This window comes from Gouania willdenowi, chromosome 5 (genome assembly GCF_900634775.1).
Source record: "Gouania willdenowi chromosome 5, fGouWil2.1, whole genome shotgun sequence".
NCBI lineage: Eukaryota > Metazoa > Chordata > Actinopteri > Blenniiformes > Gobiesocidae > Gouania > Gouania willdenowi.
This window is the reverse complement of record NC_041048.1, coordinates 19,137,557-19,161,244: the sequence shown is the minus strand read 5'-3', so window position 1 is coordinate 19,161,244 and position 23,688 is coordinate 19,137,557. Positions and strand designations below refer to the sequence as shown.

The 23,688-nt window shown below is 38.2% G+C and overlaps 1 protein-coding gene across 4 annotated transcripts in view; it reads left to right on the top strand.

Annotated features, from left to right (window-relative positions):
• The first annotated feature begins 1,308 nt into the window (after nt 1-1,308).
• ampd2a (adenosine monophosphate deaminase 2a) overlaps nt 1,309-23,688 on the top strand; it is a 41,241-nt gene continuing 18,861 nt past the window's right edge. The window contains exons 1-4 of one of the 4 annotated variants that reach the window (XM_028446832.1): nt 1,309-1,450; nt 20,568-20,701; nt 21,575-21,705; nt 22,240-22,308. In XM_028446832.1, coding sequence (XP_028302633.1) covers nt 1,363-1,450; nt 20,568-20,701; nt 21,575-21,705; nt 22,240-22,308 — 422 coding nt within the window. In that variant the 5' untranslated portion in view covers nt 1,309-1,362. Of the gene's footprint in view, nt 1,451-11,957; nt 12,255-20,567; nt 20,702-21,574; nt 21,706-22,239; nt 22,309-23,688 lie in introns of those variants that run through there. The other 3 variants (XM_028446836.1, XM_028446835.1, XM_028446833.1) reach the window with 3 other exon arrangements.

The following is a 23,688-nucleotide window of genomic DNA, read 5'->3' as shown; positions in this document are numbered from 1 at the left end:
CAAGCCCTAGGGTGGACACTTGGGAATGTATGGAGTTTGCACGTTCTCTCCGAGTACTCCAGCTTCCTCCCACAATCCAAAAACATGACTGTAAAGTTGATTGGAGTCTCTAAATTGCCCATATTTGTCAGTCTGTGTGTACCCCTGCCTAGCGCCAAGCGTGAGCAGAGATGGGCAATGACAGACCCCCGCGACTCCGACAAACAGGAACAAGCAGATCTGAAAATAGATGGATGAACATCTATTGGTGTTCATCCATAGATGTCCAAAAATATTAATACCAACCATATTTTCATTGATTAGGAAGCCTAACAAGCTAACCAAGAGATGAAAAACAGATTGATTATACATAATATTTTTGTGTATTTTACAGCTTATTTAAGACGTGTCAAACTCAACCATTATCATAAGAGATGTAAACAGAAAGCTAACAAGTTTTATAGGGTCATTTGTTTCAGGCTCAGTAATTGTTTAATTAAATTTCAACTTTTGTTGTAATTAAGAAAGTAATTGTAATTGACTTTCAGGGGGAAAATACTGTCATTTTATTTGTAATTGCAAAAAAACGTCAAAATAGTGAGTTGTAACTGAGCATGAACAATTGAAGACGTAATTGTAATTGAAAAATGTAATTGACCAAAACCCTGGTTCCCACTATCACATAGATTTGCATCAACTGGATTTACATTTTTTTTTTTTCCTCCTTTTGTGATCATTTATGATTATAGAAGCATATTTGAACAGGTAAACATGCTGTACTTGTAATGGACAAGTTGTATATGTGGCTCTGGCCTGGCACTGCTACCATATTATCAGATCCAACTGCTTCCTTGGCTTTGTTTTGTTATTAGATGATTGCTTTTCCTTAGGTTACTATCTTTTTGTATCTGTGAACTTGTTCCCTTGATATGTGATCTGGTGGATTTAGGAGCTATTTTTGGAGGAGTGGAAGAACTTTTCTGTCCTTGACTCACTTTGGTCTGACTTGAGGCTCTTGTTTGGAGGCCTTTCTCTCTCGTGCCTGGTGCACACACACTTGGTTTGGGATGATTCTCTCCTGTGTTGCTCTTTCAATACAGCAAGCTCCTTCCCTGGTTGCTAGGGCAACCGAAGAGGGTAGCCCCCGGCTGGAGCTGGTGGAGGCTCAGGCTGTTCTTTCCCCTCATGCAGCAGCACATGCTGACCCACTGCTGGCAGTGGCCAGGGGGAGGAGCCTGCACTGCAGATGCTGTCCTGCCCACACAGCATGGGTCCTGCTGCCCCATCATGAGACTGCACATCAACATTGGACTTAGTGCTCCTCTTTCCCTCTGCTGGCCCCAACACAGCTCAGACTCCTTTAAGAGGAGCACCAGCTCCAGGATGTCATCCTCTGCTAACATGGAGAAACAAGGGAAGCCTAAATCTCAGTTTATCAAGAGAGGGAGTCTGCAGAGCACCCCGAGTCCTGGTGAGTGTCTGGCATGGGGGTCCCATGGTGGTTGCATGGGTATGAAGTGAGATGCATGCACAGATGCTAGTCCTTTCAGTATAAAATGTTGCATATGACTCTTAAAACTATACACAACTGCTTACTTGTATTTTTTGTTTAGTATGTTGCAAAAAGCTTTTTCGTGCTCCTTGAATGATTGGATACTTTTATAAACCATCTATTCACAGCATAGTTAAATGCACAGGTATGAATAATGGATACAGGGATATGCTGCACTGAAAGACTTGGCCTCCACTGTGGCTAAATAATTAAGTTTGTGTCATTACTATCAATAATCAACCAATCTTTGTAAATTCATACTCTTGCTTTGAGCTCTTTCAGGTTTATTTATTTAATAAATAACTGGACAAAGCACATATTAACACTTGAATGTGTCCATTTGTCTTTGTAATAATGAGCCTAAATTATGTTTTGCTATATTTCTTTTTAACCATTATGTACAGGTCAGTTTAGTATTCAATTATAAAGTTGTGGTTGCACTTTCTAAAAGCTGAATATTATATGTAATTGTAAGCAATCAAACAGTCCTAACAACTGTTTGACTTTTTTTTTTCATCACTTAATTTGAAAATGACCTGCAACTGAAAAAAGGAACAAGCAGGATAGAAAATGGATGGATGGATGAAATTTGAAAATGCTGACTCGTACTGATTTTTGAAGGCCCTGTAGTTAAACATATACTTGTTTATACAGTCAAAATGCAGATTTATTAACCTGGGAATAGTTCCTGGCTGTATTTCAGTTATTGCCTGGTTGTAAAATAGGCCATGGCCCTGCAGGCCTCGCTCTTTGCTGTTATCTGTTATAACTAGTTTATTATCAGCAGGTTACTGGCATTGAGCCTTTCGTTATCTGTGCTGTTTAACAGTGTAATGCTCTTGTTAGATCTCACTGTGCCACCTTGTTTACGATGAAATGTGTTGGTTCACTTGAACATGGTTCAGTTCTCCTATTATTTACATTACATAAAAGTCCCAGTAATATCAAGGGTGGATGGTTTTCCTATGTTTTTAGCATAATGTAAATAATAAGTCTCTGCAAAACCAAATGTCACTAATGTTACTAATGCTTTAGGTTGATTTAGTTTGATGTATAGTCTAAAAGTGTGCTGAATAGTTGAACTAGTTCAGGGGTGTAGCTGCAAATCGCAATATTCGCTGAAGAAGACAGACTTTGCTGCAGTAATAAATAACTTAGTGTTCCCTCCATCCTTGCAACCAGTTTAACTCCTTTCAATTAGCCGCTTGGCTGAGCCGAATGCTCTGTCGGTCTGTCCAGAGCCACATCAAGGCTCTCCTGTTGTTACTTCCATCTGAATACATAGCAGTATTGTTGGTGGTGGGATATCACATCTACCTCGAGCTTGATTTTTGAACCGTAACTTTTTTCGGTTTTATTTTTTTTAATCTCTTTAAAGAGTGAACATTTCAAGCAGTTATGTAATATCAGGACTGGATTAGCTGTTGGAAACACTGATTACTCTTTCATTCTTGCATCTGATGAAACCTGTCTTGGCGTATTGGCTGCTCTCCCCTGTGGGATCATCCTGTAAAACAGGATATATAATAGCCTTGCTTCTGAGCTGAGGTTTTATGACGTGATATATGGAGGTTATAAAAGCATGTGTCAGGTAGGTGGTGGGAATTCCTCCCTCTAGTCTGAATCATTTATGTCTCTGGTTTCACTCTGACATGAAAGCTCTTATCTTATTCCTGTCCACCTTCTACTTATAAACACTATGCGTTTGTCCTTGATGATATTTACTTTATGCAGTAAATGTTTTTCTACATTTCAGTATGTCTTCCGCTCAGTGCAATTCTCAGACCTCATGTGCTAGCTAATGTGCTATAGCAACAAACATGTTTCATACTGAATTTATTCACTCTCTTAATATTTCAAATATTTGTTGAATATTTTGTGGTGAGTAATTATTCTGCTCTGACTGAATCAAGGATTACTTTGCATGTAAAAGTTTCTCTACATCTTAGGATATGTTTTCCACTCAATGCAATTCTCAGACCTCCCATTAGCTACTGTAACTTGCATGTGTTAGCTAATATGCTAATGTGCTACAAACATTTTCTGTATTGAATTTATTCACTCTCCCATTGACTCCAATTTATCTGTCGTGACTCATATTACATTTGATATTTCAAATATTTGTTGAATATTTTGTAGTGAGGATTTCTTCTGCTCTGACTGAATCAAGGATTACTTTGCATGTGAACGTTTCTCTACATCTTAGGATATGTTTTCCACTCAACGCAATTCTCAGACCTCCCATTAGCTAACTTGCATATGCTAGCTAATGTGCTAGCTAAATGTGCTAAAAACAGTTTTTCATACTGAATTGAGTATTCCTTCTTCTCTGACTGTATCAAGTTACTTTGCAAGGCTATTGCAAACCTGAACACCAGAGCAGTGCTTTGTTTATGGGCTCATGGTGTCCACTGTTAGCTGAGGACAGTCATTTTAGAACAATTGCTTTTTTAAGTGCAGTGTCCAAAAGTCTAGATAACGCCAGAAAAAAGTTGCCAGTTCTCCTGATAATGAATGTCGTCAGTGGGGATTTGAAAACTATTTGCTGAGTTTGGCAACACTTCAAGGGTCGGTTTTTCTTTTATGGTTAGTGGGAGAGCAAAGCAAACATCTAGTGGGGTATGGAAAGAACAATAAGTTACAAGCAAAGTTAGTCAAGTACAATCCTTTGGAGTGCATTAATATCGAAATAACTTTAGCTGTAGTGATTTTCTGCTATTTGTACTGTTTTTTTTTGTTTGATTGTTTGTTTTTATGCTTTTTTATATCTTTGAAACATAAAATTATGTATTGGACATTTGCAGGATCATCTTTCATTAATATACTACTGTCTACACTATATCCACTGTTTTCCCGTATCTGCCACTTCTTCTGGTTCATCATTAATGAAATTTACTTTTTCGCCATGGCATGTCTCTGTTTACTGGTTCTTTAAATCCTGTAAGTTATGTTCCGTTACCCTCCAGGGGCTGTACTATCATGCTCTCTGATTCAGTGGCACGTCTGCACTAGCCTTTGCCTTGAGACTCAAGCCCGCCCCACTGACACCTGACAAAACACGTAACAAATGAATGGGAATTCCATCAAAGAGCCTCACACTAGTTTCATCAGACAGAAGGTTCTATCCTCTGACGATAGCTGGAGTTTTCCTTCATGGGGCTACAAATAAGCAGAGTCATTGCTCATTTATTGTATTACATAATGTTTTTTAACTGAAAGGTCAAGCACGGAGATAAGAATCGACCTCTGGTTTTGTGCAAAGTGCAGCTTTAAAGGTGAAGCCGACTGTCCATTCAAATTTGAGGTAATTTATATTAAAGTAAATACTTTTTAAATGTTGTATTTATGATAGTACTACTCACCTTTCCATCTCCCCCACCAGAGGGGGCTCTTTTACGGGCGGCTTTGTCAGTCTCTGGTTATCGGCTTCTCCAGTCTAGGGTTGGTTGGCAGTTGGCACCCAGAAATGAGTGAGGACCAGTTTGGGTTAGAGTGGAAAATTCCAGGGCTTTCTTTTGCTATGAATAGCTGCCGAGCTTCCAATGTAGGAGAAAGTATGTGTCACTTCTGAACAAAGGGATTTAGCAGAGCTAGGATCCTGGGATTTAACTTAGACCCTCAACAGGTGGACTCATAGCTCCTAAACAGATCCAGAGAGCCGAAATCACATCAACCCTCCAAACAATACGAACATCCATCAGCTCAACACAACATCATTTCAATCTACCACATCTGACCTGAGAGCTCAGCAGGCCGACACACACTCTCTGTTCCCAAGATTACAGTACCCTAGTTACTATTTCATCACTCAAGTACTTTTATGCCCCTCATGAAAATACACTTTGATTGAAATTAAACTAAGATCAGCTGATGTTTCCCATTGGGATTTTCTTTCATTTAATGAGCTCGTAATCATCCAAGCAAGTGCTGTATTTTATTTATAATGTGCTGTTTCTCCTATCAAACCCAGATCTAACCCAGCCATTGCAAACATCCTTAAAACCAGAAAATGTTTTAGCAGTTGTGCATTTTGTATTACGTCTGTTGTTTTCCAGAAGTGGTGTTAGACATTTTCAGCCCATAACACGTCAGGTGGAGTATCTGTAAATAACGGTTTTATGATTAATGCTTTTATGTTTCTTATATCTTGTTGTGTTCTTTTGATTTTACAGTTTGTGGCACTCACACTATTAAACGTAAGCTTTTTTTATTGCCTTTTTGAGGTTGTCAAAAAGTAAAAAGAAAGATGTTCAAGAAATAATTGAACGCAACATTGAACCTGACCTGTATTTTTTTTAATAGATATCTACTTTTTAGTTGTTCTAGTAGGAATTATGCAAAAATATATTATACATTGCAGTATTTGTCTCAGTGTTTTGATTTTGCAGCAATCTGCAAACCAATGTACAATAGTAGTGTGACGATATCTCGATACGGCAATATATTGCAATATATCGTTATGCTCGTGCTAAGTATCGATTTTTTTATACATATATTTTAAAAATTATTTTTTTTTTTAAACCTTTTCTGTGTTTTTCACTCAAATGTACAGGTAGGTCTTCACAGAAATTTTGTCATTGTTTGTTGAAGTAACCAATATATTGTTAACTGGAATATTGCACTATAATGGTGTCACTGGTAAGAAAGACCCTATTTTTTTGTTTATGTTGCCACTTATTTACAGAAATATTGCACTAAAATAGTGTCACTGTTTATAGGACACTTTTTCAATTTATTGACTTTCAGAGATATAAAACAAAAATTGTATTTTTTTCACTTAATCTTTTTTTTCTTATGTCATAGATTATCGTAGATTGATTTCTGACCAATATATCGATAATCGCAGTATCGTCATATCGTGAGGTAGTTCCCACCCCTAGTGTACAATATGTCACACCGTTCAACAAGCGAGCATAGTGCAAACCTGAAAACACGCCATTGCTTAAAACACTTTATGGCTTTGTGTGGATTTACTGATACATTTTTGTTAATTTTTGAAAATGTTGCATAGTGAAACGGGAAAAGTGATCTCACAGCGACGTTCAATGGACATAAATGCTGAGCATTAACAGTGAAGCCAAACACAACTAAAGGCCACAGAAAGCGTTAATTCGTTATTATCATAGGCCTCTTTACTCACTCACCAACACTGCTTTTATCACCTGTTGGCCCTTGACACACCTTGCTATCTGAAAGGGTATAATGACTACCATGACTATCTCATGTTTTAGCAGTGTCATACACATTGTGTCACATGTTGACAGTGTTTGGGGACTTAGGGTCCATCGTAGCTAAAGTCAGATAAGGTGAGCGCTTTGCTGACGGAGCAGAATGGAGACGCTTGCTTGCTAATCAGACGACTGAGTGCAGGGACTTGAGTTGTTACGAGTGTTCTCCCCTGTTCTGTTTCGTATCACTCTGTTATTCCCATCAGTATCCAGCATCTTTTTGCACGTGTCCTTCCTGTTGATTGGGATTAAATGGGGTTTGTGTGTAATTGCATGTTGTTTTTCATCTTTAGGCAGAAATATAGATGGTATGTCAGTTTCTCGATACAAGGTCATGTTGACGCTGATAGTGCAAGATAGATGAAATAAACCAATTAAATCTAAACATTGGGAAGACATTTTATTGAAACAGATGTCTTGACAAACACATATATCTGATATCAAATAGGTTACAAAACACTCTACTTGAAGTTTTATACATAAGGCTGACATTACGCTGTCATTTTTTGTCATGAGCATGAATAAGGTGTCATGAAGGCTGTCATTAAATGTTGCGTGCTAAATGATGACAGGTTTAGAGTTATGTTGGCATTTTTTGGGTTAGGTGGAAGGATCTAATGGGGTTAGGGCGGGGTTAAGGTTGGGTAGGGTTAGGGCAGGGGTCTGCAACCTTTACTGTCAAAGGAGCCATTTAACCTCATCTCACCCCGAATAAAGTCCTCCTGGAGCCGGAAAAATACCTCCTCAATGTATACAATACAGTGTATTAAATTCTATACAGTTAAAATTATATAGAATAATGTTTGATTTAATTTGATTTGATTTATATTGATCAAGTAAATGGCAACTTAAAAACAGTCATGTGGTCAACACACATGCTAATTGCTAATTTCTTGCCACACATAAAGCATGCGTATATAACCGGCACATTGGTAGTTAAATTAATCTGTTCCCACACAATTAAAATCTGTTTACTTCCAGAATAGTGTTTTTGTTGGTTTAATTATCTTACCAGGGATGGAAAACTTAAGGTTAACCACAGGTGCAGGAAAGTTGATGGTCTGTAGATGTTGCAGGAGAGAAGTAGGAAGGTGCATAACGTGATTTATTTTTAAGTTAACAAATTGTTATATCATGATTTTATTTGTCATGAATCATTAATAGCCTCTGTAAGAAAATCACTCTTTATTTCAGTATTTTTTTAAAGCTATATGGAGCCATGGCAAAGGGCTCAAAGAGCCACATGAGGCTCCAGAGCCGCAGGTTGCAGACCCCTGGGTTAGGGTAACGTAGGGTTATGGTAACAAACACTTAATAACAGCCTTCATGACAAATTATTCATGCTAATGACAGGTGCCATGTCATAATAATGACTGCGAAAAGAATAAAACTTCAGGGAAAGTGTTTCCCAAAACAACAGCGCTTCAGTTGGTGGTTTAATAAGAAAATGTGTTGTTTAAAACAATGTCTGGTATTTTCACTGCAGTCTGTTGGATTCTTTCATTAAAAACCTTTTAGCCAGCTCTAATGCAGCTTAAACTTGAACTTTACTAAACTCCCTAACCTGTGAATTGCTACATGTTTTTTTATTAGCACTTTAATTACTTTTTATTAGTGATTTCATACCACAGTGCCTGGGCACACCTGTGGACCATAAGTAATCATCCGGTGTGCAGTGTAAATGTTCCATGTTTGACTAAAAATGTGTTACTGCAGTCGTTTTGCTATGCAATGCTTCCAATTCCCTCAACATTTGTTGGAAGAGTAAATGACTAAATACATATCTTTTGTGCATGGTATATGCTATATGGTCTAGACCACCAATTTCCAGACACTCAAGATTTTATTTGGGTCGCCAAATACATTTGCAATATTAGGGTAGCTCCACTCATTCCACCCGGTGTCACGGACTGGGTTTACCTCGTACTGAGATCGATGATGAGCATGTGCACTACCGGAAAATGAATTTTTGCTAGTTCCACCGTGCTCAGTGAGTGACAATCTCAGTCAACAACTTGAGAAAAGTCATAGTGTCTCATGCAGCACTCTCAATATGAACAGTAATAGTTTATTCTCCAAACAAACATGATTATAATAAAACTCACTACGAAATGGAATAACTTATTTTACAAAAAAACATGATTATAATATACATTGCAATAAATAACAGTTAACCTAATGTAACTTTACAATAATAAGCTGTTGTATTCATATAAATTAGCAATCTGATCATGACAATCATAATTTTTTATCATTGGTCGATTTTTTTATCGATGGTCGACTGATGTGATGTTTTAAGCATTTTTTAATATTAGTACAGCGATCTCTGTATGACTGCGCATGGCAATTCCAGCACGGGTACATCTCAGTACGTAGCAGTCACATACTGAGATTGTAAGACAATGTAAACCTGATGTTGAGCATCATGTGTTAGTCTTGTTTTACAAATGGTAAGATCTGCCTTATCTTGTTTAGGGTCACTGGTGCCTAGCCTAGCTTGGGGTACACTCTCGACAGGAGTCCAGTGCATCACAGTGCAAAGACGTAGACAGACAAGTAACTAGATTACTAGCTACAGGAGCAATAGGCAAGACTTGGAAGAAAGACTGAATGGAACTCTCTACAGTAGCTTTGCTAACACAGGAAAACACAAGTACTGTGATGGATCAGTTTCTAGTTGCTCTGTGTTGCATTTTGTGTTGATAACTTATTGTAGTTGCAGTGTAAGAGAAGCTGTTCAGCTGGATTTTTACTGCAATCACAAGCTGCTACAGAATGAGACTAAAGATGCCATTGTCACAAGTTAAAGTCTGATTCAGGAGCAGTTTGATTAAGTATCATTTTCAGCTTGCAAATGATCTTTTCTGTTCCTCATTATGGACTTACCCATCTACAGGTACATTCCTTGTTAAAATGTCCCAATGTCACTGACAATTTCTGACATGTGGTGTCACATGGGAGTCATTTTCTGTGTGATTGTTTGGCAATACACTCCAGAGTTTAGTCAGCGCATGTTTAATTAAAGAAAATTACAAATTCAGGCTTGTTTTATTGTTACCTTTCACTTCATTATTTAGGCATGGGTTATGTTATCTTTAGAATGTTCTGAAGATTGAATTTGATTCTGCAGAGTCCTCCTGCAAACTTAAACCCAGAAAATATCATGTGACAGAAAGGAAATGAAATTCCTCTGTGTCACATGATTAATGGGGAAACATGCATGACTGGCTCAGTAAGTTGCACACACTCAGCCATAATTATCAAAAAGGGATATTGTGAAACTGGTACATTTCCAGGAAGTAGAATTCCAATTACAAGTACTTTATTGTTTTAACTTCACTTTCATAGCTGGTTTAAATCCTAAAAACGAGTTGATGTCTTCCAATCGTTGATGAAAAAGAAACAGCTCTTGGTTGTAAGCTAAAGACAGATATGAGCACCCCTCAAAGTTTGTGCCTGCATCAAGGGCGGACTGGCGTACGGGGACACCGGGGATTTCCCCGGTGGGCCAGTGGACCAGGCCGTGAGAAAGAAAAAAAGAAAGGGGGAATAAACATACTGTACCTGTCAAGTATCCCGTTTTGGCCGGGAAACTCCCATATTTTACTCCTCGTTCCCGCCATTGCCCCTTATTAGTATTTTCCCGTAAATATCCTGTATTTTAATGTAATAATAATTAAAAGATAAATAAATAAAAACATTCCTTTGCCTTACTAAACTGAACGCTGTCACTAGCCTCACTTGAAGTGGCCTGAGTGGCAGTTCTCACAAGAATAGCGGCAACAAACCAACAAACCCGGAAACAATTACTCACGTAACTACCTTAGAAAATGGAACAGTGTGTTCACCTTCCTAAAGAGCCGCAGGATGGGACACAGTTACACGTTCTATAACATTAGTAACTGAGATTTTAGCGTCTCCAACAGCGGAAGGAACAACGTAAGTCAGCATGAAAAATCAGCCAATCAGATGCCACAAATACACACTGCTTTCAAAAAGTGTTTAAATGATGTAAAGTCTGCAACAAATGTCTAATAAGTCATTAGTGAATACCAGAGAACCACATGAGTGAGCATGAGATATTATAAGAAAACATATGAAAATAAAATGTTAATGTCTAACTTATAGACAAGCAATGTTAAATTAACAGTAAATGCAATGTGTTGACTTGTATCTGAACTGTAAGTGTATTAAATAACACACATGCTGTCCCTTACACGTGTAAAAGCCAAAAGTGGCACATATTGTGCAGCTGTGTGTTAATCAGCAAATTTAACCCAGAATTGTCTTTGTGGTCAGACTTCCTTTGAAATATAATTATCAAGATTTATATCGTATATCATAATTTTGAGAAGTGATATTGAGATATGAGTTTTGGTCCATATTGCCCAGCCCTAGAAGGAATGTTCACAGCATTTCAACGTCAACAAAGGTAGGCCTACCAGATTCTTATCACATGATTATAGTTAGTGAGTGGTTGACAAGTGTCTATTTTAGATTTCCTGTACACTTGTTTTAAAATATAAGGGATACTGTAACTTGGTGGGGGGGGGGGGGCTTAAAATCACTTAACTGCTGTAATTATTTTACTGTAGGCTACTTAAGGGTTCAAGTTAATGATTAATATATGATTATGGTTCAAAGCAACATCAAATACAGTTTGTGGCTGGCTGGCAAACCACACCCCCGGCCCCCACCACCCCCCACCCAGTCCGCCCCTGGCCTGCATCGCATAACAATAACATAAACTCATAAAGACAACCAATGAAAAATGTAGTAATTTACAAAAGTAAACTACCTTTTGATAGCTGGGCAATAATGTAATAACTATATAATGTGTATTGTACTTGTGTAGCTATGTGGCATTGCGCTGTGTTCTATGGAGGACCAAACCTGCCAAAAGTATAAATAAACAAATAAATATTGGAATAAATATATACTTTTGCCAGGCTTGGTCTTACATAGTGTTTATGACTAAGAGGAGGGAGGAAAACAAGAAGTAGGAGTGGCCTCTTTATAAGAGCCTCCTCCATTTCACTGCACAATAGAGTAGAAAGTGGTTCAGCCTGACCCTTCCCCCTTTTTTGCCACGTGGTATGTCCCAGCCCAGTATTTAAATCCGGCAGTTTGAAGGCAGTGCTGCTCGTGCACTGAAAACCCGGCGTGTTCGATGAAGCTGTGAAGAGAACCAGAGGGAAGAGCAACATACTCTGCTTCACCGGCCCACTGGAGGCTGCGACAGTCACAGAAGGAAGTCACTAAAGAAGGGGGACATTGTGGGGGACCCCCTTGTGGAAACAGCGTTGCTTTAGAAGAGATCTTCTTCTGCTGTCTCGCTCCTCTCTGTGTTTGCTGTCACATTCTCTCTCTTCCTTCGTACCAGCGGGGGAGGGTACATCAGCCGTCCCAGGCCTGGCTACATGTCCCAGCATCCAGACGAGGCCACTGCGACTCTAACGGAGACTGTGAGAACCAGAGCAGACAGGGAGATAGAGGTACTGTAACCTGCACCAATGAAAGGAACAGTGTCCTGCTCTGCAGTCCTTAATCATGTCAATTGTGTGCAACGGGAACTTCCTGTAGCTTTTTTTTTTTTTTTTTTTTTCGTGACAAACTCAAAAATCCTCTTTGGATACTGATAATATGGGCAAACTAACTGGTATTAAATGTTTTTTTGTTTTTTTTTTTTTTTACTGTAAACTGAAAACATGTTCAAAGGACAGAAAGACGTCAAACTTTTTGCTAATGTTTTATTTTTTTATTTTTATTTTTTTAAATACTGTATCACTTCGGTGCAGTCCAGTAAATCCCCTGTACAGATCGTTGTTCTGAGCTGAAACAAAAATGACAAGTTTTCCTCAAGCGAGATCAGTGAGATGATCAGTCCCAGCTGACCACATGATGGATCACTTATAGTAACATCTTTATGAACACACCACCATGTCATCGTCACCATACTCCTTAGATAAGCAGATATCAGGGAGTGATCGTGTTTGCTTTCATTTGTGTGCCAAAAATACATTTAGTTTTTGTGTGGTTATTAGGATAAGAATAGGATGCCATACAATCAGCTCTACTGTATGATGTGAATTCTAGTGAAGTAGACTTCATTGTGCTTATCTGTTCCTGTGCCAGTTCTGAGCCCTGATGACGTTGGTTAGGGGTAAGAATGACTGATAGTCAGGTTTATTCTTATAAGTAGTTGCTTAGGAACCTCATGGCGTTGCATCCGATGTCAAGGGAGGTGCATGAGTAGAGAAGTAGATGTTTGAAAACACTGGAAATACAGCAGCACGAGACCCTAAAATTAGCAGTAACACTTTTCACGTTCACATTACAACCTGTTTAATATATTCCAAGTCTTTTAGACATTATTATTATGGTCTACTATTTGGATCAGGGATAAAGACAGCGTGTTTCAGGGGAAAGACTTCTTTTGTTTTTTTGCTTCAATTTTTTTGAATGAAAGAAGTTTGCATTTCCTTTCCAGACTTCCTTCCTCTCATGTTCAAACTGCCTTGCATGTAGCTTTTTTTTTGATTGACTCTTTTTAAATGTGTCGATCCTGTGCAGATTGTTCTGTGCTTTGGCTGCGATAGACTCAAGCTTTTTATTTGTTCTTTGCATTTGTGCAGCAAACCAAGCACAAAGTTAGTGAAGGTTTAAGAGAGGAGGAAAAAGTGAGCGGAGAGCCATGCAGATGAGACAGTGTATGTGTAAGGCCTCATCTAATCACCAAAAGGCTTGAATCTGTGCAGGCAGTTTTTTTTTTTTTTTTTTGGAAAAATCAAGCTTTGTCCATTTCCTAAAGTGTTTACAAAGCTGATTTAATTTCTATGCAAAAGACAAATTCATTGCTTGTAATTAGGGGTGGGGACCTCTGGGTAACTCACGATTTGATACACAGCTCGCGGTAATGATTATCTCACGATGTGACAATACTGCGATTATCGATATATTGGTCAGAAATCAATCTACGATAATCTAAGACAGCAAAAAAAGATTAAGTGAAAAAAAAAAATTATATCTCTGAAAGACAATGCATTGAAAAAGTGTCCTATGAACAGTGAGACTATTTCAGTAAAACATTTCTGTAAATAACATACCAATGTAAATGAATTAGTATTTCCAATAGTGCTTTCTGTAAACAAAAACAGGGTATTTCTTACCAGTGACACCATTATAGTGCAATATTCCAGTAAACAATATATTGGTTCCTTCAACAAACAGTGACAACATTTCTGTGAAGACCTACCTGCACATTTTAGTGAAAAAGCAGAAAAGGTTTTTGAAATAAAATAAATCCTAAATTAAACCAAAATAAAAAAAATGAAATTGATAGCGCGAGCATACCGATAATCAATCGTGCAAAAAAATATCGCGATATATCGCCGTATCGAGATATTGTCACACTCCTACTTGTTATGGTAAAAGCTAACATTGTCAGTGAGTAGAATAAAAGTCTCTTTAAAGCTAGAATGAAGGCCTCACAAATGAATGCATCCTGTAGGTATTAGAAAAGTAGCCCTAAAGCATCTCTGCATGTCTTCATATACAATTAATCATTTCTCTGCAATCTATGGGAAGTCAATTTACCAATGCCAGTAAAATGCCAGTGGTTTTATTTATAATTTTAATAATCTAAACAAACTACAAATATACATTAAACCTTAGCTAACACAAAGTTTGAGGACTTTATTGTTTCACATTATTATTTATTCAACTAACCACTAATTTAAACAGACAGCTCCTTTGTCTTTTTATCTCGTTTTTTTTTCCAGTTCTCACATTACACAGTTTAAAAGGTGTGTTTATTATACATTATAAAGCACATATAAACGGTCATGGTTGGCCAAGTGATAAACACTGAAGTTATTGACAATATCAATACATTGCACAATGATGCTGAACTGCACAGCTAAAGCTAATCCGATTGTACTATTTATCTAAAGAATGGGGCGAAGGAGAAACCAGATGACAGACATTAGGTGCACATTGATCCCTGTAGAGTAGATAAGCCTCAACAGGAACTAAATGAGCATGTGGGCGATGTGCAGACTCAGGTCTCTGGGTTGTGGCAGAAGGATATGATGGAGTGTCTTGTCAGCATTAGTACTTAAAATAAATGATCTGCCAAAGACATTCAATATGTGGAGTGGTTGGAGGTCTTCTTTTATTCTGAAAAGACTGTCGATGTAAATATGTTTTTTTTTTGAAGCATGTCTCTCCATGTTACAACTCAATTACACAAAACCTGCTATCTTACAGTTTATCTATATTATCCATTTATTACAACTTATGAGTAAATGTTTAGCAGCTGAAACATTGCTGTACTTAAACTACTACCAAACACAAGATCACTCAGCAGGAAAGAATAACAGACTACAATGTAAATAACACAATTATATAAGACGGTGGTTCCCCAACAGGGGTACGTGTACCCCTAGGGGTACAGGAGCACATTGTAGGGGTACTAGGGAAGATTTAACAATTAATGTAGGCTATTTTTTTAAGACAAATTTACCTCAAACTAACAGTACTATTGCTCAAAAAAATACTATTTTTTTCTTGTAATTTATTGAAACAGGATTATTTTATGCTGTAGAGGCCATTTTATTATACTTCTGACAATAAGAGACACTAATTAGCTAATAGCTACACTTTAAGTAATCACAAAATTTGCATGGTATTTATTTTTTTTAATTCCACACATTGTTTTGAATTTGTAGATTAAGTCACAGTTAATGATTTAGGAGAACCCGCTGTTCCACAAATGACAAAGCATATCAAATTATGGAGAGGGTACTAATGATATGAAGAGGGGGTACACGTGATTTGACAGAAACGCAAATTGGGTACACGGGACGAAAAAGATTGGTAGCCACTGCTATAAGATATACTGGGATCTGTACAAAAAGAAAAATAATGCATTAATAAAAGCATGCATTGTCAAAAGCCAAAAGAAATTAAACAGCGATCAAGACTGAGCAAGCACCACCATTTAGTAAGACCCCCCCAACTTAAATAGTTTTTTTTTTTTTTTCAAAGTAGAATTAGTTTGCAGAACATTTGGGAATCTTGGCCACCAAAACAATAAAAAGAAAAATCGCTGCAGATTGGGAAACACTGCTCGAACTTGTCACTGGGAATCATATAGTGGCTTTTTTTTGAACCCACAACAAACATATCTGCAAATGAAAGTTGTAGTTTTGGATGATCCTTGTGAAACAGAGCATTTCTGGGATGAGTTTTTACCCTGACTTCTGACCGTTTTACAAAGACACTCAACGTCACTAATGGATGTTAACAGACGTACGGTGCACTCTGATTGGATGCTTGAGATAGCTTATAGAAGAGTGGCTCTTGCCAAATGGTTTTAAAGTTCAAAGAACCATCTCACCTTCAGAGTTGCCACATACAGATGATTATTTTGCTGCCTAAAAAGGATCATATAACAGCTGCGATAACACCAACTGTTATTGCGTGCATGAAGGCAGCATAAGCTCTTGTTCTTGGCCATTGTTTTAGCTCTGACGTTGCGTCAGTTTTGACTTGTTTTCTTGAACAGAAGTCTGGCATGCTCTGCTGCTGACTCCAGTGATGTCACAGAGATAAATAGAGTTAAAGAATGTGTCATCAGTAGTGATGGTACAGCCTGGGGTATTACAGGGATGCTATACTGGGAGTCACAGTGTGTGTGTCTGTATGTTAAAGTCATCTGTTGTTGGGAAAAAAAAAACATATGAGTAAATATAGGATGGAAATTGGTGGAGTTACAGTTTCATCCAAATACGGAGCAGTTTGATCTCAAGAGGGTCACAAAACTTATGCGGGAGAAACGAGTAATTTCAACATAATTTTCAGAATCAGAATCCTTTTATTGTCATTGTTACTCTTTTAGAAGCACAAGTTTGCACTTGTACGTATACATAAAATACAAAATATATAAGAAGCGAATGATATTAAAGCAATGACTGACAGTTATCAATCTCAACAAGGGTCTTCACTTTAAGGACAATTCTAGGACATGAGAAATCAAGCTTTAGAAATGCTGGTCGGTGCAACATTTGGATGCTACTTAGTACAGATCAATTTTATTTGCTTCCTTTAATGATGTTTGTTCACTTAAAGTGACAGGACAAATTTGACTGATGTGCATTGAGATATACATTGGGTTAAAATGCCTGTTCATCTTATCTTCAACTAGGTCAGTGATCCCAAGCACTTTCATTCCTTTATCTTCCACAGAGAATCGTTGAAGGAGTCTAAATGGCACCATCCACACAAACCATCAATGATGGCACAGAGTACAAAGCAATGGCTACACTCCTTCCAAAAGAGTTGGGTTGCGTCCGAATAGTCCCTCCTATCTCCTTTCCTATCCACTTTTTCTTAACCGCCGGAAGTGTTTAAGTGGCGGCCATGATAAGGAGCGTTCCAATACAATAATAAAAGCAAAGGAAAGGAGGCTCGATGCTTCTTTTATAATCTCCTTCAGCTTAGGAAACACTGTTGCATCCTTTACCAAACGAGACCAGGTGATGCTGCCCCACAATTCCTTGCAGCAACAACTTTAAGAGGAGCCAAGCTCCTCATATCATGTAGATTACCAATGCTTTAAATAATCTAAAACCCATATTGTATGATATGCAAGCCATATCAGATTATAACTGACATAAAACAGAGCAATCAGGGATCAGTGATATTTTTAACCACCTTATGTTTTATTCAACATATTTAATTCACCTAGGAATGCTTAATGCGGTTGTACATGTGTACGCCTACAACATTATGTAGGCCTGCCCTATATCTTGCACAAATGTAACAATTTGAGAAAATCATATTTATTTTGGATAAATGTTGAGTGGAAAGTGAGTGTGAGCAACCATTCTCAATGTGACATTCTTTTAGTTTCACTTTTGCTCCTCGTAGCATGGTAACCTCCTTCCTTTGATTTACATTCAAACCTTGAGATATTTGAGATTATATCAGTGTTTAGAGGCAAAGGTGAAAGTGTTATGAATGCGTTTTTAGTCCATTTTAGGAAATTTGTAGTTTTCTTTCACCACGGTAGACGTCACTAACCTTCATCGCCATTGGATTATTATGTCACCTTGTGGAAGTGTGTCTGATTGTCAAAAATGACGTTATGGCCTTCACCTAACTCCTTTAGAAAGTCTCCTAACAACTTTTCTTTACCCCGTGACATCATCCACGGGGTTTAGGTGGATAGGAAAGGAGAAAGGAGGGACTATTTGGACACAGCCATGGACTGATTGTTATCTTTGGTCATTGCCTTTATAGAGTAAACTAAATTCAGTCCTTGTGACTTTCCTTGTCCATTGGTCTGTAGAGTAGAACTGGAATCATCTGTTTTTAACAGGCCCTGAGACGGGAAAGCCTCTCTGTCAGTCTCAGGTGTCCACTCGTGTCCTTGTGCACATGTGAGGCCGAGTGACTCTGTTTCCAATGTTTGCATACCAATGTGAGCATGTAGCGATGCTTTATCTGCTCTACAGCTGGCCTCAGCTCATAGGCTGGACTTTACACAGATTTTCTTGTCACGTTTACAGATGTTAGACCTCAGAAGTTTTACACTTATGCTTACTTATGCTAGGTTTCCTATGAAAAAGAATTCAGGAAACTAAGAGAAACAAAGGAGGCCTTATGCCATGAGTCAGCTTTGTATATTTGTCACATCAAAGTCAAAGGTCAAGTTACAATTGTTTTTTTACAGACAGATTTATATCAGTACTTCTTTCCTAGAACATTTTTAACATTTAAGCCATTATTCAGACTGTGCTTATTTAAGCTTTTTTTAAGACCAATGTGGACAAAGTGTTGCTTTCAGGTCAATTTTCAGCTTGTGAAAGCGTCAGCCTTGCATTTTTAGACCAAAACATGCAGTCTGTGGTGAAACAGACCTAAAATCTTCTCTATTTCTAGCCTGGATTGTAGGTTTGCTTTGTCTGCTTTGTTTATGAGGATACTTGGGTAGTTCTAACTGGTTCTAACTGTGAAAGCATTAGCAGCCATTTTCCTTTTGTTTAGTTTAGTCTAGTTTATTAAAGGATCCCCATTAAAGACTCACGATTGAGCCTCTAAGCTTCCTGGGGTCATTTGTTCTGAGTATTTGATGTTATTTGTACTAAAATAGCTGTTATTTAAATCTCAATGCTCAGGACTTTGCCCATGAGGTTGCACACTTGGGCTATTAACCAATCCGTCAATCAATCAGTTAAGCAGCACGCCATGCTGAGTCAGCTGGGTAAGACCTGAGCATCCTCAGAGACTGCAACCCTGTGCAGGACAATTGTGCATAGAGTACGAACAATTGGATGTATGTAAAAAAAAAAAAAAAAAAAAGGATTTAAAGGAAATTCTGTTTCCATTAACATTATTCATTGTGCCTGGCATGTTGTGTTTTGGTCTGTAGCACAACTCTGGATAACTAGCTCAACACACACACTAGGATGTGAGTTATCTCTTTGATGCATGAAGAGGAAAATAGGTTTTGCCTGTGTAGTACTCACCTGTAGTAAATTGCATTCACACTAGGTCTCCAACAGCCACAGAACTGCCATGTAAGATGCCAACCTGTTATAGCAGAATAATATGCACATTATATCCACAGCTCATAGATCTGAAGAAGAACAGGGTGTTGTTTCACCTTGTTGTGTTTCCTGCTGAAAATTTCACAAACATGTTTTGTTCGTGCAGGCAGTGTAAGACAGTCTCATAACAATCCCTTTGCCTTTGTTTATGTGGTTAGCCAATAGCAGCCTTTACTGATCAGCCTTCCTTGGTTTTTACTGTAACTAATGTTACTGTAGTGTGTGGTGCCACTCTATTTGTTTCCTGAGGGTCCTGCACATCTGTACTATCTTCACGCCAGAGCTCTGGAATAAACTGCGCAAAAGATCTATTGGTCCATTTTTGACATTTTGTTTTTTCAAACAAAATTTCCAAAACACACCTTTCTATAATGGCTTTAAGTGTTTACTATTTATATAGATAATTTTGTGTGATTTCCCCCCCCCAAAAAATTTACAAAATCACTCTGAAAACATAGAAAGTATCAGCAGAAATACACAAATTTACTCCAAAAAACAGAAAAACACACAATGGAGGCCCAATCAAGTGTCCTCCTTATCATTTCTCAAACTTTTTTGCCTCAGGTACCCCCTTTTTCTTAGTTCTGAGTCCAAGTACCCCCTTTGCTTGACTACAACATTTTTGCTTGAAGAAAAATATTTCAAAACAACAAAAGAGCATAATGATGGAATGAATGAGTGATAACACACATTTGAAAGAATCTCATTTTGTAAATAAGTGGAAAGAAACAGCATTTAGTGCAGTGATTCCCAAACATTTTTGGATCATGACCCCATTTTGATATCAAGAATTTCTGGTGACCCAAAAGACATTTTTTCCAGAATTAGTTTTTGACCATGTTTGCGCTCAGATATTTTTTTAACTGCATTTTAGTTGAACTTTACATTTAAGAAAATGAAAGTGTAGAAAAACACAAGACTGCTCCTTGTGCTGAGCCCGAGCCGAATAAATGCAGAGCGTTGCATCACCAAGGCTGTCTGACGTAAAAACAAATCCAACCACATGCTAACCACTCAAGGATTCGCTATGGCAACCCCTGAACGAAGCTGCAAAAGAAAAAAGTAAAGGTTTAATCGTTTCACGCTGTTCTTGATCTTTATGTAGTATTGTGGTAATCACAAAGCTTGATGTCTGCTTCAATATATATGTGTATGTGTATGTATATATATATATATATATTGTATTTATTCCAGCAGATCTGTGCAGTACTTCGGGCTCCAAGGCACTCAAGCCTCAGCGATCCCTACCTGGGACACCCGTTTCCCTCACACAACACCCAACTGATCTACGGACCTCCATGGAGGAGAAGTATAAAGAGATCGCAGAGGTAGGAACTCAAATCTAGATGTTTTTTCTAAAGGGTAAACGTTACATGTGAAGAAAAATCAGTGGATTCAGTAATATCATAACTGCACCTACTTTTGATCAACTGTTAATATTCTGAAAATATAATATTAATATAAATAACTAAATAAATTTTTGTTAGCAGTGCAAACATAAGATTGAAGTCTGTTCTTTTTCTCTTACCATGTTTTGGCACTTTATAGCTTTATTCAATTGGTTTGTGGTCAAACTCAGCACAGATTGTAACATATTTCTTATTTACCTGCCAAGTAATTTCCTTAGAATCACAGTCCCTGTGTGGTCGGGGGGGTTGTAGTACTGACGTTAGGTTAATGCTAAGCTAATGCTAATGCTAATTATGCTAATATTTGGCTAATACTATGTTAATGCTAACGTTGATGTTAATACTAGGTTAATGCTAATGTTAATTATTGCTGGCTAATGCTAATGGTAATGCTAGCTAATGCTAATGGTAATACATGCAAATGCTAATGTTAGTAGCTAATGTAGGGCTACATTGTATATGGCATTACATTACCTCATTTAATTCACAGTCTTTTATTTAATTATGTATGTTTTTTTAATTATTTTTATTTACCATATTTCTTGAGTCTCTGTAACACAAGTATTTTCCCCCTGGGATAAATAAACTACTTCTGATTCTGATTATGTTTTTTTAAGTGGGCGAATAGGGGGTACATGGCTTCAGGTTAAATGTCTGAAGGTGTACGGGACTGTGAAATGTTTGAGAACCACTGCTCTAGTTCATCATGTGGAAGTTGTTTGGTGTCACATATTGACTGGGTGTGCTGTTTGGGTGTGGACTTCTTAAACATTACGGTTATGTTTGAACCAGGAGCTGTTCACACGCAGCATGGCAGAGAGCGAGATGCGGAGTGCTCCCTACGAGTTCCCCGAGGAGAGTCCCATCGAGCAGCTGGAGGAGCGCCGGCACCGCCTCGAGAGGCAAATCAGTCAGGACATCAAGTGAGTTCATGCAAACAAGTCACACAACACAAAACATGTTAAATTCTCTTTGCATGGTCAGAAAAGTAGGTTCTTTCTCTCCCTCTTCTCAAATGACTTTAAAAACTTCTTACACACCAGCTCTTTTTTGACTTCACACACTTCTTTTAGCTTCTAACATGCTGCTTGTCCACAGGCTAGCTGCTAACTAACTAAAGCACTGTCCCTGATCTGATGATAAATGTTCTGTTGCACACTTTTTTCATGTAGATTTCGTTGTTGTTGAATGTCACCTGGACAACCAATGTGATTGTTGGTCTTTTATCTAATACGTCTGATTATTACCTAACAAAGGATGTTATCATGTGCCAATCAATGTTGTTACTAATATCTTTAATATTATGTCCATGTATGTCTGTACATAAGATCAAGTGCTTTTGCTTATATTTGGTCTTTGTGTGCTTAATTTCTTCTCATCACCCTTGATGCCCCATCACCCAACCCCCCTCCCCCCACCAACCCCTGCCTGTTCCATGCCTCGCATTACACTCAAAGGCATGAGCCCGAGATCTTGCTACGCGCCAAACAGGACTTCATGAAAATCGACAGTGAAGCAGACCTTGAGTGAGTGAGCTCTGCCTTAGTTTATATGTTCTGTCTAGTGATTATTTCTGTACAGGGTATTTATGCTCCTACCTATCTCTACTTTGGCTTTCTGTCCGTCAAAAAAATGCATGTTAATGACTGATTTGTTTTAATGACTTTCATAAAAGGTTCAGTAAATGAATTGTTCATTGAGACGATCAGCATAAGTAGAGGTAAACCATTAGTTGCTCTCCCGGTAAAAGGGAAATTGGATAATCCTGCAAATTGCTGAATTGAGTTAGATTCTAATAAACCCTTTGCTCTCTTTAAGAATCCTCATTAATTACCTATTTGGTTTAATGTGAGTAATTTGAAAGCATTGACAGCTTTACAGATAAGTTTGTATTTCCTTTGAATTTCCTAATTGAAGTGATTCCATTAATTTCTACAGCAACAACCTGGACAGGTCTCTAGTCTGGTTTAGGTAGTTCACACCTGATATAACATTCATGGTTGAAAACAATTAAAAACACCAAATCAAAACTGTCACACATTAAACCATAAAAACAACCAAATGAATAAATATACAATGTTTGATGTGTATACCAGATTGTGACCATTCTTGTTCACAGCTCTAAAAAAAAGTTATTGGGATGACCGTGGCTCAGTGGTAGAGTGGTTTTTCCAATAACCGAAGGGTTGGTGGTTCGAATCCTGCTCTATCCAAGTCATTGTCGTTGTGTCCTTGGGAAAGTCATTTTACCCACATTGCCTTGTATGAATTGTGCATGAATGTTAGTGGTGATCAGAAGGGTCGTAGGCGTAAAATGGGAGAATGTGCTGCAACGAAAGATCACCTGGTCTAACATTTGGAAAGCAGACTTCCAACGCATTAGGTTCTTAGTCCAGGCTGTTTATGATGTTCTGCCAACCTCCACATCTGGGGCAAAACAGACACCATCCTGTCCCCAGTGCCCAGGATGAGGATACCTGGAACACCTTCTCAGCAGCTGCCCTAAAGCCCTTGGAGGCGGGTGCTATCGCTGGTGTCACAACCAGGTGCTCAGGGCAGTTGCTGACAACATAGCCACAACCATCAAAGCCTTAAAAGGCAACCACAAACCAAAAACCACCAGGTTCCACAGAGCCGGAGAGAAACCAGATACCCAACCAAGGGATGAAGTCTGGCCTCACCTCCGCCACCGACTGGGAAATGGAAGTAGACCTGGGCAAACAGCTGAAGTTCCCGACCAGGATTACATATACATGTCTCCGACCAGATATGATCATCGTGTCAAATTCCATCAAGCAGGTGATCATTCTGGAACTCCTGGGAAGAGCGTATGGAGAAGGCCAATGAAAGCAAGGCTGGGAGACTCGCTGTGAACCTCTGGAGGTAGGCTGCCGAGAATTTGCAGG